Here is a 19,371-nt window from a genome sequence, read left to right as displayed (position 1 = left end):
TTTCATTTTACACCAGACCTCTCAAGTTAAATGATACAGCTGGTGCTATTTTCGCTGTGACAACCCAGAAGAGTTGGCCTGTATGCAACCACTACTTAATCTAGCCCTAGACTATAGTAAAAAAATATATATTAAATTAACCTGGCGAGGGGTTTCTACCCGCCATAGACCATTTATGTTCCTGGATGAAAGGCACACATAGTCTTATATTTTTAAATATGTCCGGAGAGGAGAAAGGAGAGCCGCCATAGGTTAACTAAGCCATAAAAACATGACCATATAAGCCGGCCAACTGGAGCCAAGAGCAGCCCAGATGAATAATAAGCAATAATTCGGTATTATCGATAGGGAAATAGACTCTAGTAGGCGGTTGCCCAGCTATTGTGCACCTAAGGCATATTTAAAAATATAAGTGTGTGTCTTTCATCCGAGAACATAAATGGTCTAAGGTGGAACAAAACCCATGCCAAGATTATTTAAGTATATTTTACTACACTAGACAAATGGGACAGAAGGAAAAGCCCTGAGAATTTTATCCCCTCAGTGACTTCGGGGAGGGAATAATGTTGCGAAAAGGCGAGAGGAGAGTGAGAGGGCTGCAGCCTTGGACCTTTTCCTACCCTGCCAAGGCAGATGCCATCATACCTTCTGATAGAGCAAGTCAGTCCAGTCCCTGGAAGTGTGGGAAGGAAGGCACAGCTGAGGGAATGTGCCAGAGTATGCGGTGTCTAAAGGGTAAACTCCCGCCAGCCTGGTCGCTGCTGAGAGAATCTTTGGAGTCAGGAAGTCAAAGGGACCAGGCCCTGGCTCAATCCCAGCTTCAGGTAGAGTACAGTGAGAACTCCTGAGCCCGGGCTCAAACTCCAGCTTTGAACTTCCCGCCTCCGAGAAGGGGCGGGGCCACGGAAGAGGGCAGGGTTTCCTGCGGAGACGCTGAGGCTGACGTCACCCTCTCAAAAGGCCTATTAGTCACAATGCTACCCGTGGTGGTTCCATAGTGTAGCGGTTATCACGTCTGCTTTACACGCAGAAGGTCCTGGGTTCGAGCCCCAGTGGGACCATAGCTGCAAAGCCAGCTGCCCTTTTTTCGATAGTGCCATAGATAAAAACTGGAGACTTTTTTTTTTCTTACATGTTTTTCCCTAACAGCTTTATATCTCAGAAGCGAAACCACAGACAATTTTGTCTCCACCAAGGTCTTACCCCTTGTCATCAGATCCCCCAGAGTGGAAGCAGGGCGAATCAGAGCTTTAGCCGCTGTGTACCCCACCTGGAGATGTTCCACCATGCTTCACCAGGAGCGCCCCGCAGCAGCCCTTTCTCCTGAGTCACGACAAGTTGATCCCCAGAATTTCCCACAAAAGTATGTTAACGTAGCCACGCTTTAACTGCAGTTGCCGTTTTAAAAAGTTGATTGTGATTAAAGATTAAAAACACCTTATTCAATTCTTTAATACCTTATTCGACTCTAAAATACAGAACAGTGTAGCTGGAGGGTTAGTGAAGGAAGAATTTATATACAGTTTAGAATACTCATCATGCTTTTAAATTTATTAATTAAATGTAGTCCTTGACAATTTGATACTTGTATACAATCCGTCCCCATTTCCTCTCGCTCCCTACTCATGTCAGGCTTTACAAACAAATACATCCAGTGCATGCTGATTGAAGACTACAGGTTTCTCTAGTTCGTTATTGTTGTTGTTCCCGTTATTCCAGTTTCGTTCGGGGAAGAGACTTCCTGGAGGAGGGATGAAGAGACATTTTTATCTTTCACAAGAAAAATGAGTGAAAGGGTTTTGGGGGTCCTCTGGGCCAGGGATGAGATTGTGAGAACAGAGACCTAACCCGGGAATGAGAAACTTTAGATTTTTTTTTTCTTGGCTTCTCCCCACCCCAACCCCGGCCCCAGTTTTGCCTATGCAGTATAGAAACATACATCTTTTTGTAGCTAAAAAGCAAGCAAGCAAACACAAACAAAACGTGATTTTTCCTGTTAACAATCAATTTACTCTTTTTAAAACTTCAGCCATCCAAATGCACAGTTAGGTACTGTAAGTACATTGCTGTCGACAGATTTCCAGATTTTTTTTTTCTTGCAAAACTGAAACTCTACATCCATTGACCTTGTTCCTTCCATCAACTTTATTTTTAATGGCCATGCAATAATGATAGCTGAGTATGCCAGACATTGACATAGTACCTTTTTTTTTTTAAATCATGGGAATCAAATGTCACACACACACACACACACACACACACACACACACACACACACTCAAAACAAATCTCTCCATCTTGAGCTAAGCTACACCTCCAGACTTACTGTTTTGTAATAGCATGTCATTTCAACCTGAACAGAATTCTATGAAGTAGACATTGTTATCATTGTTTTACGGTCAGAAAATTTGCCTTGAGTTCGCACCATTGCAAGTGGTATGTTTCTTCCCAGATGAATTCGGGAATCTGTGCACTTAGCCAGCTTCCTAACTTTGGATATTCTGATTGTTTCCGTGTTGTCCTGAACACTGCACATACTTACATGTAACTGAGCCACCACTACCAAAGTTAATGTTTTCCAGAGCAGGCAGATGTCAATATAATCTACAAATAGAGGATGTGTTTACTCAGCAGCATACTGTTCAAGGTCACTCCCTAGAACATGATGTCAGAGAAAGAATTAGGGACCCACATCTTCCAACTCTAGTTTCTATTTCCTTCTATTACTCTCCTTACAGTTAAAGACGGACTAACATCAGCACCTTCTTTGCTAAACCAACCTATGTCAACAATATCTCCTGAGACTTTTTGTTGAGGCCGGGGACTGTGTGGGTTAATTGGACAGGGGCTGAGTGAAAAAAGATCTAAGAACTAAATGGAATAAGATGCTTAGTGGGGCCACTGCCTCAAGTTAATCTCCTGCTCCTAGACCAGCTCTCCACTTCACTTAGGTCGTGCTGTGACCAAGGACAAGGAGAAAATGCCACGAAAGATTGAAGGTTTCTTCTTATTACTTCTCTTTGGCTATGAAGGTATGTACTATTCTATTACTGACATTTATTAATGTATTTAATAATGCAATTTAATATAGAAAATAGTTGATAAATAGAAATACAACCTGAATAATAAAAATTGTTGGATGACAACATACCAATGAGTTCACATGTTATTAATTTAAAAGGTCATCTTTGTGTGGCTGTTTGTCACCTTCTTTCGACTGTCTTCCTGATTTCATGAGAAAACTTCTAAAGTTCAAATGATGTTGAAACCCCAACAGAAAGAAGGAAGGGCCTCAGAATTTGTATAAAACAACTTTAAATTGCAACAATTAATGAGAAGTCATGTTTTTTTGGAAATTTTAGGAGGCAAATTTAGAGCAGTTATAGAATTTAATATTCTAAACCTGACTATTACTGAGGGTTAAGGATGAAGCTATTAATAGCTCTGCTGGGACAAGTGTAAATGAGGACTGTCTTAGGCAAATCAGGACAAAGGGTCACCCTAGTTTAAATATGGATTAGCATAAGGCCAAGTACTACTGCAGTCTAATAGAAGTCTAATAAAATAATCCAAAGGAAGTCAATAAACCCTAAAGACTCAATATACTCCACCACTTTTAAACTTCGAAATGTGGCCCTGGCAGGCATGATATGCTTTAATAAGGACAGATTAAAGCTAAATCTCTAAAATGTCAATCAAATAAACTTTAAATCTCTTTCGATCTTAGACATAATACTCTTTTGTGCCTCTCTTAACTCTCAAGTGCCCATCAATTCAGAACTCCTTTTAAAGTTTATACTTTCAAATATTAAAAATTGGTTGAAGGGTTGGGGACATGGCTCAGTGGTACAGCCCCTACCCAGCCTTCATGAATCCCTGAGTTCAATCCCCAGAAGTAGTATAAGACAAATAAAAACCTTACTTTATCCTTTATCTGACATAGCTACACATACCTGCAATCCTAGTACTGGGCAAATTAAAGCAGGAAGGTCATGAATTCAATGCCAACCTCAGCTACTTAAGTTTGAGGCCAGCTTGGGTTATCTGAGGCCCTGTCTCAACACTGGAAGGGGGGTCTAGGCTAGGCTGAGCTATATAGTAAGACCCTGTCTGGGAGGGAGGGAAAAGGAAGGAAGGAAGGGAGGGAGGGAGGGAGGGAGGGAGGGAGGGAAGGGAGGGAGGGAGGGAGGGAGGGAAGGGAGGGAGGGAAGGAAGGGAGGGAGGGAAGGAAAAATGGAAGGAAATTAGTTGAATGACTTTTGGGTGACATTGTGTGTTTAGAGTGTTATGGGAGAAAAGGAGACCTCTCTTCTCTGCAGATGACCTGCCAGTCAAACAAGATGAATATACAAAAGAGTCAAAATTCCTAGTTTATACCATTCTCTGTTCTCTCTCTCTCTCTCTCTCTCTCTCTCTCTCTCTCTCTCTCTCTCTGTGTGTGTGTGTGTGTGTGTGTGTGTGTGTACTTCCATGAACGAGCAATCATGTGTCTTTTATTATCTAGTAGTATTTCTAGTGTTTGGAAAGACTTGTGCCAGGCTTTCTTTTTTTTATTATTTAATCTTTTTTTACAATCCAGATTTTATCCCTCTCCAGTCCACCCTCTGACTGTTCCACATCCTATACCTACTATCACCAAACTGTCTCCACCACCACCCCCACCTCCCACCCCACCAGATCTCCCCACACCCTGGGGCCTCCAGTCTCTTGAGAGTTAGGTACATCTTCTCTGACTGAGTCCAAATCCAGCAGTGCTCTGCTGTATATGTGTTAGGGGCCATATCAGCTGGTGTATGCTGCCTGGTTGGTGGCTCAGTGTCTGAGTGATTTTGGGTGTCCAGGTTAATTGAGACTGCTGGTCTTCCTATGTGGTTGCCCTCCTCCTCAGCTTCTTCCATCTTTTCCCTAATTCAACCACAGGGGTCAGCAGCTTCTGTCCATTGGTTGGGTGTAAGTATCTGCATCTGACTCAGCTGCTTGTTGGGCCTCTCAGAGGGCAGTCATGATAGGTCCCTTTTTGTGAGCATCGGCCTGTTTTGTTTTTGTTTTGTTTTGTTTTTTAATTGTCAGGCCTGGAGATGGAGCCCATGGCCTTGTGTGTGACTCTAGCCCTGAGATATATATGCCCAACTTATCCCAGGATCTCCTCAGGCTCTCTGATGTTTGTTATTTATATTGCTTCTCTTTGGTTCCTTGTTCTTTTCTCACAAGAAGATCTAAGATCTCACAAAAGATACCTCTGGTCCTCAGACAGGAGTTCACGGTGCTCATACTTGCTCTTTCACATGGTTGGTGTTGAAATTCATTTGTTCACACTACTCTGTTCCTTCAAGAACCCTTGTCTGGGATTGGAGAGACAGCTTAGACTGTAAAGTGCTTACAGATTACACATGGTGACTTGAGTTCTATCCCCAGAACTTTTCTTGTTCAAAAACAAACAAACAAAAAACAACAACAAAAACAAAAACCAAGCATGACAGCCAGAGAGGTGGCTTAGCAGTTAATGACACTTGTCAGAGAGGACCCAAGCTTGCTCTATAACTCCACTTCCAGGGCCTCAGACAGCCTCTTGTAACCTCTTTACACTCCAGACATGGTCCATATGCATGCAGGCAAAACACTCATATACATAAAATGAAAAATAAAAGTCTAAAAAAAGTCAAACATAGTGATGCATGCTTATAATCCCAGTGCTAGGGAGGCAGATGTCTGGACCTATTTGGCCAGCCAGCCTAGCCTATTAAGTGAGCTCCAGGCCAATGAGAGACCCTGTCTCAAAATTAAGGGTTAGAAAGAAAAGACAAAATGGATGGCTCCTGAGGAATGATACCCACAATTGTCCTCAATTGTGCAACACAAAGCCATGTCTGAATTTTGCAACAGGGTAAACATTAGAACTTGACACGTGGAATCAGACTAGATCCCCCTCATCTAGTAAAGCTGCTTTTGACCTCCCATCTGTCTTATTTTTCTATTGGTGTGCGTAGGCACCATGACCAAGGCAACTTAGAGAAGAAACAGTTTATTGAGGGTTTACAGTTATAGAGGGTGATGCAAGGACTTGGTAGCAGACAGGCAGTCATGATACTGGTACAGTAGCTGGGAGCCTATATCTTGAGACACAAAGCTGAGAGATAGCTAAGTGGGTCTGGTGTGATTTTTTGAAACCTCAAAGTTTGTCCCCAGTGACGGGCCTCCTTCAATAAGGCCACAGCTCCTAACCCTTCCCAAATAGTTCCATCAACTGGGAACCAAGTATGCAAATATATGAGCCTATGGGGACAATTCTCATTCAAATCAGTACACTGCCCCATGGTCAGAAGTCCTCTAAACGTTTACTAGATTTACTAGTGTGTGTGTGTGTGTGTGTGTGTGTGTGTGTGTGTGTGTGTGTATCTTTTACCATACTTAGAAAGAAACAAGCCATCCAAAAATGGATAGTGTAACTCAGAAAGTTCGTGTGTACTCTACCCAGAGCAAACATGGATATGGTGGGAAACAGAGGACACTTATAGGACACAAAGGCTGCTCTCTATCAGTTTCTAGTCCAGATGGAGACATAAACCAACACACATGGGAAAGATACATTCCATGGGATAGTGGGAAACCATGCACAAAGGTTCTTTGGCTCATTTATTCTGTGCTATTTCTATTTGGTGACAGCAGTTTCTTATTATTGTGAAATAAGATCAGTAGATGGGCTTTGTTTCTGCCCTGGATGACGGTTCATTTGGGAACACACATGTGATGGCACTAAGACAACCACTGATGGCACAGAACAGAGTTGGGGCCCTGTTTCTCTCCCACTGTGCATTGTGGATACTATGCCATTAGTGATGATTAAAACACCCATCCGATTAAATGTGTTAGTCCATTTATTTTGGTTATGTTTAGTTTATAAAGGTGGAGGGAGCTATCCAGCTTCATCTTACAGGTAACTGTGTCCCTTTCGTGGGTATAAAAGGCATTAGGTATTGCAATTTTATTTGACTTTTGTAAAAAAGCAACTGTTTTTTTAAAGACTCATTTTATTTTTGATTATGTGTCTGCAGGAGCAGCAGGTGCCTGTGGAGACATCGGATCACCTGAAGCTGGAGAGTTTCAGGCAGTTTTATGCCACCAGACATTGGGGCTGAGAATAGAGTTACCTGTAAAAGCAGTATATTTTATTAACCTGTGAGCCATCCCTCCAGCCAAAAGCAACTTTTAAAAGATGTGGTTTATGTGCCATTTAATTCATCCACTTAGAGGATACACTTCAATAGATTTTTTAAAAATATGCTTACAGATTTGTGGCACATATGATTCAATTTTAGAGCTTTTTCAGCACTATAGATATTAAAAACTTACTCCCTATTCTCCCCAGCTTCCAGCCCCAGTCCCTGGCATCCACAAATTCCCTTCCTGTCATCTATAGATTTGCCTTGTCTAGATTTTACACTGAAATGGTATTACACAACATGTGGTCTTTTGTCTTTTGCTTGCCGTGTGTCTGTGAGGTTCATCTGTGTTGAGCATGAAAGGATAACAGATTTACCCATGAATATGCCTGTTGCCTAAAATAGCAACACTTTCACACTAGAAGCAATTTCCTTCTTTCTTCTTCCCAAGAGGGACATTATTGCAGCCTGCTGGTTTTCTCCTGTGTCTTTATTCGTGTTTCTCAAGTAGATGAAGGGTCTGATTACTTTTTAAAATCATTCATAGTTTTATACTTTTCTCTTCTGCTTTGTCAGTTTCTAAGTGAGTGAATACTGTATTTAGTGATCCCCAATTAGAAAGACCAAAATAATCTAAAATCATCTCCTCTCTGTATCTACTTGGGCTTGCAAGGTCCATGCAGAGAAATAACCATGCCTTGATTGACCTTCCCCCACCACCCCTCTGCGGTAACAAGGACTTCCCCAAGGGCTCAACCATTTGAATAAAAAAGACACATGAGCCCATTTTGCACAAATCTAAGATGAGCAAGTGGCAATGTTACCTGTAAACATGTGCTGGGAGCACAGAAATGACCTGAGGTAGGCAGAAATAGATGCATCTACATGATCAAAATAATTTATGATTTTTTTCTAAAGGTTGCCATTTTCCCCCCTTTCTCACTTTCCAACAATATTTTATTCTGGTGTGATATGTTGTAGACACACAAAAAAAAGCTTTATGCTTTTATTCCCCAGTTGTTTTGGTGATTAAATCATTTTGAGGGAACTGCAACAGTGACTTTCATTCACTGCTCCCTTGGTGACAGCTTTTTTTTTCTGTAAAATGCCTGCTGTTCTCTCTTTCTCTGCTCATTTTCATAGGAATCTGGCACCTTAGAATCCCAGGCTGCCTGCAGTCAAATGCTTGCTAGAGAGGGGAGCCAGTGGGTGGGGGACCCTGCAAGAAATCAGCACCAAATTTAATAGGAATAAACTCCTACACCATGCCTATCTAGTGGCTAGGTCCCACCCCTACCCCTCCAAGAATAAGGAAGTTTGCAGAAGTCCCTGAAAGCTATTTGCTGAGTCTCTTGTGAACTGTGGGTTGGCTCACCTGAACTTTAGTAGATGTTCTTCAGTGACAGATTTGGGTTTTGATCCTCCCTCTTTTATCTCTCCACAAAAGTCTTGGCAAACTAATGTTTATGCAACCAGTAGGGCCTCTGGGGCTGAGGGGCAGGAAGCCAGTGGGTGGGGGAACCTGCAAGAAATCAGCCTCAAATTTAATGAAGCATAGGAATAAGCTCCTACCCAATGTCTGCCTAGTGTCTAGGTCCCTTAGTTCATTGTCTCTTAAGTATCCCAGCTTCTCTTGAGGATGGGGGGTGGAGCATAGTACCTCCTGATTAACAACCCCCAAGTCAGAGAGGTGCTAATCTCATGAATTCTCTCGGACTATGGATATATATAGCTCAGTGATCTCATATAGCTTAGGCTGGCTGGAAGCTAGTTTTGAATTCACTATGAAGCAAAGGATGACCCTGAATTTCTTGGTTCTCCTGCTTTTATCTCCCAAGTGTTGGGATTATAAGAATGAATGCCACCATGTCTAATTTATGTGGTGCTGGGGATCAAACCCAAGGTTTTGTACATGTTAAGACAAGCACTCTACCAACTGAGCTATATAGCCATAGCCCTGACCCTGACTCAAAAGAATAGGGGGGAGGAAGGAAATGAGAAAGAAAGAAGGAAGGAAAGTGAAAGAAGAAAAAGAGAAGGAAAGAAGGAAGAAAGGAAGGAAGGAAGGAAGTTGAGAACAAAGGCCAAGGCCAATGGGTGAGTTGGGATTAGGAAAGTCCTTTTCATAGCAAAGGGGATGTGGAAGAAGAGAAGTTGGCAGGTAAGTAGGGGGATTTGAGACAAAGAAAAAAGAAAAAATCTGTGGCCCAGGGCATGGCAAGAAATGCAGAGAGCAAATTTTGATAAAGAGAGGTGGGCAAGAAGCAGACCAGGATCTCATTGTGACTCATCATAGAGATAAGGAAATGTCCTGAGGGGCTCTCATCTGAGGGGCTTTGAGCAAGTGGGTTTCATTTCTCTGCATTGGCAGATGGAGGATAGATGTGAGCAGCTATCTTTAGCAGTGAAGCATGGTGGGGAGTGCTAAGAGCAGGCAGGGGCTGTGGAATGGAAAGAAGTTCTTTTACTTTTACCTTCATTGTTTAGTGTTCTAAGTCTGTAAATTTATCACTATGTATCTCTCCTCTTGAGGGCCACATGAGTTCTTCCAGTTGAAGAGTAGACGTTACAAGTTCTGCTTGCATGAATATTCTAGGGCACATTTTTATTTTGGAAAAAAATATATGAAGGCATTTCTAATTATGAATGGAATTGGTGATTTATGGGGAACACATATGCTCAGTCAAAGAGGCTAGACTACCTTCTACCCATCAACAGAAGCATACAAGAGTTGGCACTGTTTGCTACCCTACCAACATTTGATTGGGTCCTTTTTAGAATTGTAAGAGGCATCTACATGTAGAGATCAAGTAAACCATGAAATGGAGGAGTCTGAACCTTGGCTTTAGCAATATCTGTGCAGTACTTGGAGTAAGTCAAGCTCTCAAAGGAAACAAAGGTTTATCAGAATGGTGGAAGCTGAAGGTAGAGGGGAAAGGCTGACAGCACCTAGTGTGGCAGTGTGGAGATGGAAGGACAGTGCTGGGGAGAATCCATTCCCTTTGGAAAGATGAAGCCCTAGGCGATTTCTTCTGCTAGTGCAGGCCTTGTCACTGTAGTACTTGCTAGAGGTGGTTTGAATGAAAATGGTCCCCGTAGGTCCCCATGTTTGAAAACTTCATCTCCCAGTTGTTGAAACTGTTTGGGAAGGATTAGGAGGTGTGGCCTTGCTGGAAGAGGTCTGTCACTGGGGGACAGCTTTAAAGTTTCCCAGTGTGCCTTTCTCTGTCTCCTACTTGCTGATTAAATTATGAGCTCTCACTGTTCCTGCTGTCATGCCTTTGCTCTGCCATCAAGAATTCTAACCCCCTGAAACCATATAGCCTAATTAAATACTTTCTTTCATAAGTTTCCTTGGTCATGGTACTTTATGACATCAATAGCTAATAAGACATTGGTTCACTTGCTCAGCTAAAACAAAACACCACAGACTGGCTTGCATATGACAACAGTTCTAGAGGATCAAATGTCCCTTATCAAAGGCCCTAGCAGGTTCAGTGTCTGTGAGGGCTGCTGGTTCATAGGTGGTGCTTTTTCTCAGTGTCCTCACAGATGGAAGGTATCCAGCTTTCTAGGACTTTATATTAAAGCACTCATTCCATTGATGCAAGTAGACAGCTTAGTCAGAGCCCCAAAGTGATTTAACCACCTCCCAAAACATCCATCTCTGGATGCTCTCACATTGGTGAACAGATTTCAACATAGGCATTGAGCAGGAGGAGAGGAAGGCAAATCTTTAGATCACAGCTAGCCCTGTGGTAAACACCCAAACCCAGCACTGAGCCACGTATCTTTAATCTCAGCACCCAGGAGGCAGATGCTGGGTAATTAAGATTTCAAGGCCAGTCTTGGCTACATAGTAAATTTGATGTCATCCTGGGCTATATGAGATCCTGTTTCCAAAAACCCAAAACAGAAACTACAAAAAAAAAAATGACAGTCCTTCACATTCACTGCTACCCTAGAGGGTCAGTTCTGCCTGTAACAGGTGACTAACAGAGAAACAAGGTCCCAAAATAGCTAACAGTGTGGTGGTTGCCAATGAAGTTGCTGACCCTGAATCTTAGTAGGTTTAGGAGCTATGCTTCCTGATTTCCATCACAGCTCCAGCATCACCATGGGCACTATCTTTTTCCAGGTCTTCAGGTCTCCCTGGGTAGAGAACAAGACTCCTGCTGCATAGGGCCAATGCCCCCATCCAGTGCCAGCCTCACAATGAGTGCAGCAGTGTGGCCACAGAATGGGGAAATGTGTATTCTTTAACTGGTAGCTTTTATAATCATGATAAAAAGATGAGTGTCTACTCTCTAGCTGAAAGCTTTTCATGGGCATCCCATTCTCTTGCTAAATGACAAAGTGGTTAGAGGAGGGACTTACAGCTTCCATTGTCTACACTCAGGTTTCTTTTGAGAATTTTACAGTAAGTGTGCATTGTTTTCTAGTCAGCACAGAAATAAAGGGATTTGTTTTGTTGAAAAGAAGTGGGGGCTTTGACATTAATGAGGAGAAAATTAATATATGTTACTTATTCATTCTCAGGTTCATGGCTGAGACTCCTTATGACAAATGACAGATTAATAAAAGCATGCAAATTTGGGCTGATGAGAGAACTCAGTCGGCAGAGTACCTGATATGCAAGTATGAAGATCTCTGTTCAATCCCCAGAAATAAAATTTAAAAAGCTGGGGTATAGTGGGGAAGAGGAGACAGGAGGGTCCCCAAGGCTGGCTGAATAGCTAGCTAACCTAGCCTATTTGTCCATTTCCAGGCCACTAACTGATGATATTTCTTTTAAAAAGTAGATGGTTCCTGAGAAACATATGAGGCTGTACACACACAAGCATGCAAATTTACCTATTAAGTTTTACAAAAAGGAACACTTTATTCACTGTTGGTGGGTGTATAAACTGGTGTTGTATAGCCACTATGGAAATCAATACAGAGGTTCCCTTCCCACTCAAAAAAAAAAAAGAAAGAAAGAAAGAAAAAACACCTTCTAGAACTAGAAGTACATGATACAGGTTTACCACTCCTGAGTATTTACTCAAAGGTCTCTAAGTCAATCTATGACAGAGACACCATATACAAGCAGGGCATGGTGACACATGCCTTTAATCCCACCCCTGAAGAAGCAGAGTCAGGGAGCTCTTTGTGAGTTCAAGGCCAGCTTGGTCTACATAGCAAGTTCCAGGATAGCCAGGGCTATAATGAGACCATATAGACATTCTTAGTGACACCCTGGAGGGGGCAGATTATGAGCATATGAGTATGAATGCTCTTGAGAGAGAGCAAACAAATACACAAATAAATGTAGTTTTAAAAAAGCTGTACTGCACCCTGCTTTGCTATATTAATGTATTTTCCATAATTCTATAAGGAATAAAACTAATAATTGCCATCCTTTTCCTACCTCCTTTTCCAGCATCTGTTCCAGTATCAGCTGGGTTTTTTCCAGAATGAGCTCCTTAACCTCCATGACATCATATTCATTTTGCCTTCTCTCCTTTCTTAATTTCATCTTTCCCTCTCTTGTTCTTTTGCTCAGCCACACTGGGATTGTCATCGACAGAGGTATGTTACAGTAAGAAGGATGGAATTTTCATCATTATTGCTTTTGAAGGACAACTGGATGTGTATGAGTGTAGCACTATTTGTAGGGAGGAGAGCTGAGGGTGAAGCCTGGGGCCTTGTGCATGCTAAGCAAGTGATTTGCATTGATACCTACTCCTGAAGCCTGAGAGGCTTTTTCAAATGTTATTTTGTTTTATTTGCGTGTTGGGTGTGTACATGAGTGTAGACACAGGTCTTCTTCTATTGTTCTATCCCTTCTTGTCTTAATTCAGGATCTCTCACTAAACTGGAACCTTACTTTGGTAGTTAGGTGGACTGGCCATGAGCTACTTAAATCATTCTTCTCTATCCCCCTAAACTGGGGCTACAGACACATCATGTAGCCACCCCCAGCTTTCTGCCTGGGTTCTGGGGATTCGAACTCAGGTCCTCATATTTGTACAGCAAGGGCTTTTACCCACTGAGCTGTCGCCCCAGCCCCCTTTCAAATGTATTTTTTTTAAAAAGTTTTACACTGAATTTAGGCCTATCATTCCAGCACAAACCAAACCGAGGCACTCAAGGCTAGCCTGGCTGCACAGTGGGTTCCAGGCCAGCCTGGGCTACAAAGTGAGACCCTGACTCAAAAGAAAGAAAGAAACAAAGAAAGGGGAGAAGGAGGGAAGGAGGGGAGAAATTGAGAGGTGTGCAGGAGAAGCTGGGGATATAGCTCAGCTGGCAGAGTGCTTGTCTAGCATACATGGTGGTGAATGCCTAAAATTCCAGAACTCTAGAGGGAGAGGCAGAGGTGTCATTTCAAGATTTTACTTTGACTACATAGAGTTTAAGGCCAGCCTGGGACACAAGAGACTGTGTCTCAAAACAAGGAAATAAGAAAAACAAAAATCTAAAAAACACCCACTCAGATCTATTTTAGGTACCTTTGTCCATGCTAGGCAAGTGATTTAACACTTAGTGGTGCCCCCTAGGAAGGTTGGTGGGGTTTCTTTATTCTTGAGACAGGATTTTGTCTGCAGCCCAGATACCACACTCAGTTAGATTGGCATCTGTTTTTACTGTTGCTATTGCTTTTTGTTGTCACTGTTGCTTTTTTTTTGAGGCAAGTTCTCCTGTAGTCCAGGCTGCCCTGGAACTTGATAGGGAGCTAATGATAACCTTGAACTCTTGGTCTCCCTATCCCTATCTCCGGAGTGCTGGGATTAAGTCATATACTACCACAGGGAGCAGGAAGAGTCCAACCTTGTACTGAAACTCCATCTCCAAGAAGGTGAACATTACCCTTGTGTACCCAGGTAGCCCTGGGAGATAATGAGCTGCTTGCCTATAGTGATAGACATTTTGAAATATAGAATTAAAGATGAGCAAGGCATGGTGGAACATGTCTTTAATGCCAGCATTTGGGACGTAGAGGCAGAAAGATCAGAAGGCTCAAAGGCCATCCTTGGCTACACAGAGAGAGTTGGTGGTCAGCCAGCCTGTGCTGAATGAGACCCAGCCTGAAACAAAACAAAAAGGGGATAGAAGGATGGCTTACTTGGTAAATCCAGAGAACTCATTAAAAATGCTGGACAGGAGCATTTACAGGAATGTGTAATCCCAGTGCTGGGGAGGTGAAGACAAGACAATTCCCAGGGCATGTTAGCCAACTAACTGGTCTAGCCTAATTGGTGAGCTCCAGGCTAATGAGAGACCCTGCCTCAAAGGAGGCAGATGGAATTCATGAGAATACCACCCAAAGTTGTCCTCTAGCATTCACAGGGGAGCATACAAGAACATGTGCACCTGAATGTGACATGGACATACGCACACACCTTTTTAAAAAGTAATATAGAGCTGGGGTAGGCCTTTGTTGGTAGGATGCTTGTTTAGGATTCATGAAGGTCTTGATTTAATCGTAAACTGGACAAGGTGGCACCCATCTAGAAGCCCAGCACTCAGAGTTGGAGACAGAAGGGTCAGGAATTCAACAAGGTCATTTTCTGCTACACAGTGAGTTTAAAGTCGGCCTGGAACCTGGAATACGAGAGAGAGAGAGAGAGAGAGAGAGAGAGAGAGAGAGAGAGAGAGAGAGAGAGAGACCATGTCTAGAAACAGTAGCAGCAGCAACAACTTAAGCTAAAAAGGAACATGGGGTCCAAGCCATTGTGTGCTTAGAGGCAGCAACCACGCACTGTAGTGAGCCGGCCTGACCTTTGCAAATAAGCTTCTTGTGGTGCTCTGGCCAGCTAGTTGCCTTTGACTATGACTTTTGTGACTTGTTCTCCTCTGGCTGCCTGCAGGATGAGGGTGAGGACCCCTGGTACCAGAAAGCATGCAAGTGTGATTGCCAGGGAGGAGCCAATGCTCTGTGGTCTGCTGGAGCTACCTCCTTAGACTGTATTCCAGGTGAGTGGCTCAATGCCCTAGCAGTCCTCCTTCCAACTCTCAATCCCTCTGCTTTCTCTCAAGTTGGCTTGTGAGCTTCACATCTCACAGTGGCCACTGCTCCCACATTCTGTTCATCATTGGCTGCCAGGCTCTCTCCCTCCCTGGCATGCCTGAGATGGTCAGGTAAGACCCAAGTGTCAATGCAATCTGAAAATAACTCAGCATGAGGGAAATCCCTTCCTTATGGGTATCAGTGTGTGTGTGTGTGTGTGTGTGTGTGTGTGTGTGTGTGTGTGTGTGTGTTTCTATATCCTGTGATTGGAGTCAGGCTGTCTCCAAATCCGCAATGAGGATAAGGAGGACAAGAATCTAGTAAAACAAGTCACTTCTAGAAACTAAATTACTGTCATTTCCTGGACTGGCAGAGTTCACCCAAAATGAAGGAGCTCTACAGTTCCCCATGTTGTGGTGACCCCCCAACCATAAAGTTATTTTTGTTGCTACTTCATAACTGTGATTGTGTTAGTTATGAATCATAATGTAAATATTTTTGAAGACAGGAGTTTGCCAAGGGGGTCGAGACCCACAAGTTGAGATGGCTGGCAGTTTGGTGACCCAGCTCTATGGGGTTGTTAGGAGGAATAAATGGGACAAGGCATCATTGTGTTGGACTTGGCCAACTGTGGCCTTTAATAGACATTAGTTCCTTTGTTTTGTTGCCTCCTGGAGTTTACAGTGAGAAATAGAGCAGACTTGCAGAGGCTTGCACTGTCTCTGTAAATATTTGCAAGGCTTTATCCTTTCCATGGCCTGGGGCTGCTGGTGCAGGAAAGCCATGCCTCTCCTGGTTCTGAGTGTGCTTTGATCTCTGGTTGTCAACAAAAATTCAGTCTCTTCTTTAGGAAACTGGGGTGAGGAGTTGGGGAATAAGAAGGATGTTCAGTGAAATGGGGTTTCCTCAGGAATGTCCCATTATACTTGGTGGCAAGGACTCCTGCATCGGTTAAATGTTGGTGATTGGCCTACTCTTAAAGGACCTTCTCTAGTAATGCACATATAAATCTGTTCAAGGACTTTAACCCCACACCTACTGTGTGCCGGGCACTGATAGAAAGACAGGATCAAAGGCTTTGGCTCCATCGTACTGAGGTTTACCACTCTGTGGAAATGGACACTTTTTTTCTGCTATGGATGGGGAGATACGCCTCTTCCTGAAGGAAGACCCTCTAATACTAATTGCCACCTCAGTCACCTTCATTCTTGTGCCCTGCAAGGGGAAGAATCACACTGGGGCACAGGTAAAGGGTGCAAGCCGCCAGGGTTTCTTATAGCTAGCAAAAGAAGTTTAGCAGGTGAGGTAACAAAACAGAAAGTGAATCTAACCCTCAAGAATCTCCTGCAATGGCAAACAGTGGTTTCTATTGTCTAGGCTTCTGACTTGGTCTACCGGTTTTTCTGCCCTTGGGGACAATTGGAGGTAGTCCTTTTCCATACAGATGGAAGATTTATTAGAAGTAGTCTTTATCTGCAATTCAATTGGTGTAACCACCCATAAAGTGAGAAGCTGACTAGGGGGAGAGGGTTTTGTTGGAAGCTAGCTGGAGCATGCTAAGACCTACCTTGTTTTCCTCAGAGCCCTGTCACTCCTCTTACCTGGTCATCTTGCTGATCACATACTCTGCTGTATGAACTCTTATTCTCTCCTCAGTGTGTGACCTCACCATTGTAAGCCTAACATTTCCTAACTGGAAAACGAAATATTTCCAGTAGGGACATCAGATATACTCGGATTTCACTCCAGAGAAGCTTCGTGAAAAGTAGACAGAGAGCTGAGGAGGATGGAGTTCTGCTGGCAGAGGGCCTGTCCAACACATACCAAGCCTGGGTTCCATTGCTGGGCCCGTGATAGCTAAACTCTGGAGGTTCAAGTAGGAAGATCATTGTTGCAAGGCATACTCAGTGCTACACAGGGAGTTTGAAGCAGTCCTGGATTACATAAGACACTGTGTCAAAGATAAATGGATAGGCTCAGTAGGCCAAGGTGCCTGATGAGCAGGCTCACACCATGGAAGGAGAGAGAGACTGCTTAAAGTTGTTGTCTTCCGACTTCCGCTTCTGCACTGATCTCCCACATGTGCACACTCCCTTCAACCACGCCCCCAAGTAAATATATTTATAAATATTTATATTTCATAGTAACATATCATACTTATAAATATATATTCATTTATATGAATAGAGTTTACTCATATAAGTGAACTTGAGATTCCAACAAGAAACAGTATCTTAGCATAAGCATTCTCTTTATAGTCTTTATTTCTTCTAGCAACACAGATATTTTCAGATAGAAAGGAAGAAAACCACGTCAGTGTTAAATGGCCTGCTCATCATGTTAACTGGCTGTTATGTGAAAGAAAAGATTCACAGCAGCAGGACTAGGTTCAAACTTCCGGAAGGCATTTGTTGGTCACCGTTGTCATTTCTCATGGATTGCCAAGAACACCACTTCATCAGTCTCTGGATCTTGATATTGAGTGTTTCCATCAGGCCTGCCTTAATAGGGAAGATCCTAGAAAGCACAGAAGTAGGGGTGTTGTCACTCAGAGCTGCTGAAAAAGCCCATGGGGATGTAGGATTAAAGTCTAGGTGTTCTGCCCACAGAGCAGAAGGCCATGGACCCTCTTTAGCATCTGCTTAACATATACCAATTCTGCCTTTTCTACAGTTGACCTAAGATTGGCCTGGCCTCCTGAGGATGGCAGGGTGGGGACATTCAAAAGCCTAAGAGCACTTGCCTCACATGTGTGAAGCCCCAGGTTCAATCTTCAGCACTACAAAAAGAAAAACAAAATGCAAAGATACTAAGCTCCTTAGTACCTTACTTTTATTCCACATTAATATTCTATGTTATCTGCACATCTGTCTTTTAGAAACATTACTCTTTTATTATTCTGCAGTCTATTAAATATTTTTAATTCTAACACACACACATACACACACACACAGAGTGCTATTCACAGCTCTCAGCTATTTCTTGTCAGAAATGTTCCTGACTTGTGCTATCCTCCCTTTGTTTTTAGACAGAACCTCATAGAGCCAAGCATGACCTTGAATTCCCAATTGTTCTGAGAACTGGGATTGAAGGCATGTCCCATTAGTCTTAGTTTCTTTAGGGCAACTTTGTTTTTCTTCTGTGGTGCTGGGATTTGAATCTAGAGCCTCACATATGCTTGGCAAGTGCTAAATCAGCTAGCTATACACCAAGACCTTGAACATGTTGGAAAAATACTCTACCACTGAGTAACATCCCTACCCTTTCCTTTAGTCCTGAATATTCTTTATAAACAAGTTTGGGGTTTGCACCTACAGACCCATAAAATATAGCCTGAATAAAGCAAGTTAACATGTAACATACCTTAGCAACACATTTCACACATACCCTTATCCTTATCCATCTAGTTATCAAGGGTCATGTGAACCACAAAAGATGTGAGTTTTTCTTTAAGAGTGAAATCACTATTTTAAAAAGTGTAATGGGGCTGGTGAGTTGGGATAGGTCAGTGGGTAAAAATGCTTTCTATGCAAGCTTGAGGACCTGGGTTTCAATTCCAAGCATCCACATTAAACGCTAGGCTTCATGCAGGTACAAACCTTTCATCCAGGTAGAAGTGAGGCAGAAGCAGGCAATTTATAAGCTTGAGGCCAGCTTGGCATACATAGTGAGTCCCAGGCTAGCCTGCACTGCAAAATGAAACATGATCAAAACAAACTGAACAAACCCCCAAATGAGCAAACAAACTAACAAACAAAAGCTAGGCATTATTGTATTTGTAACCTCAGCATTGGTAGATGAAGGCAGGTGAATTCTAGGAACTTGGTGGCCACTCTGCCCAGCCCAAATCCTGAGCTTCAGTTCAGTAACAGATCCTGTCTTAAGGGAATAAGACAGAGAGTGATAGAGAAATTCACCCAATATCCTCTTCATGGGCCATCCACATGGACATGTACACATTCATTGCACTTATATGCAAGACACACACACACACACACACACACACACACCCCAGTAGAATAGCTGTTTATAATAAAATCGCTCAGCAAAAACTTGAGAAGATAATGTCTGTGGGGCTGACCAGGGTCTGCCCTTTGAAGCTTGCAAGTACTGCATGTGGACAAGGTCTGGGCCACACAGCAGGTGTACAGCTATTTATGGTGGAAGCTCTCTCTAAGCCAGACTTCCTTAGTGGTCCCAGATGGTTTCCTGAGGGTGTCC

The 19,371-nt window shown here is 42.9% G+C and overlaps 2 protein-coding genes and 1 non-coding gene across 7 annotated transcripts in view; 2 read left to right on the top strand and 1 right to left on the bottom strand.

Moving 5' to 3' along the window:
- Positions 1 to 988: 988 nt before the first annotated feature.
- Positions 989 to 1,061, top strand: Trnav-uac (transfer RNA valine (anticodon UAC)). The gene has a single exon. It is a non-coding gene; the product is annotated as a tRNA-Val (tRNA).
- Positions 1,062 to 2,829: 1,768 nt separating this feature from the next.
- Rs1 (retinoschisin 1) overlaps positions 2,830 to 19,371 on the top strand; it is a 29,212-nt gene continuing 12,670 nt past the window's right edge. Inside the window, exons 1-3 of one of the 3 annotated variants that reach the window (XM_034485841.2) lie at positions 2,830 to 3,032; positions 12,706 to 12,731; positions 15,011 to 15,116. In XM_034485841.2, the coding sequence (XP_034341732.1) occupies positions 2,981 to 3,032; positions 12,706 to 12,731; positions 15,011 to 15,116 (184 nt within the window). In that variant the 5' untranslated portion in view covers positions 2,830 to 2,980. The remainder of the gene's footprint in view (positions 3,033 to 12,705; positions 12,732 to 15,010; positions 15,117 to 19,371) is intronic. The other 2 variants (XM_076918315.1, XM_076918316.1) reach the window with 2 other exon arrangements.
- Cdkl5 (cyclin dependent kinase like 5) overlaps positions 17,385 to 19,371 on the bottom strand; it is a 140,646-nt gene continuing 138,659 nt past the window's right edge. For 2 of the 3 annotated variants that reach the window (XR_013105811.1, XR_013105812.1), the window contains one exon: positions 17,385 to 17,667. The gene's annotated coding sequence lies outside the window, so the exon portion shown is untranslated. The other variant, XM_076918313.1, reaches the window with a different exon arrangement.

The sequence above is a fragment of the Arvicanthis niloticus genome, chromosome X, assembly GCF_011762505.2.
Source record: "Arvicanthis niloticus isolate mArvNil1 chromosome X, mArvNil1.pat.X, whole genome shotgun sequence".
NCBI lineage: Eukaryota > Metazoa > Chordata > Mammalia > Rodentia > Muridae > Arvicanthis > Arvicanthis niloticus.
The sequence above is the reverse complement of the archived record's forward strand: the minus strand, read 5'-3'. Positions and strand labels throughout refer to the sequence as shown.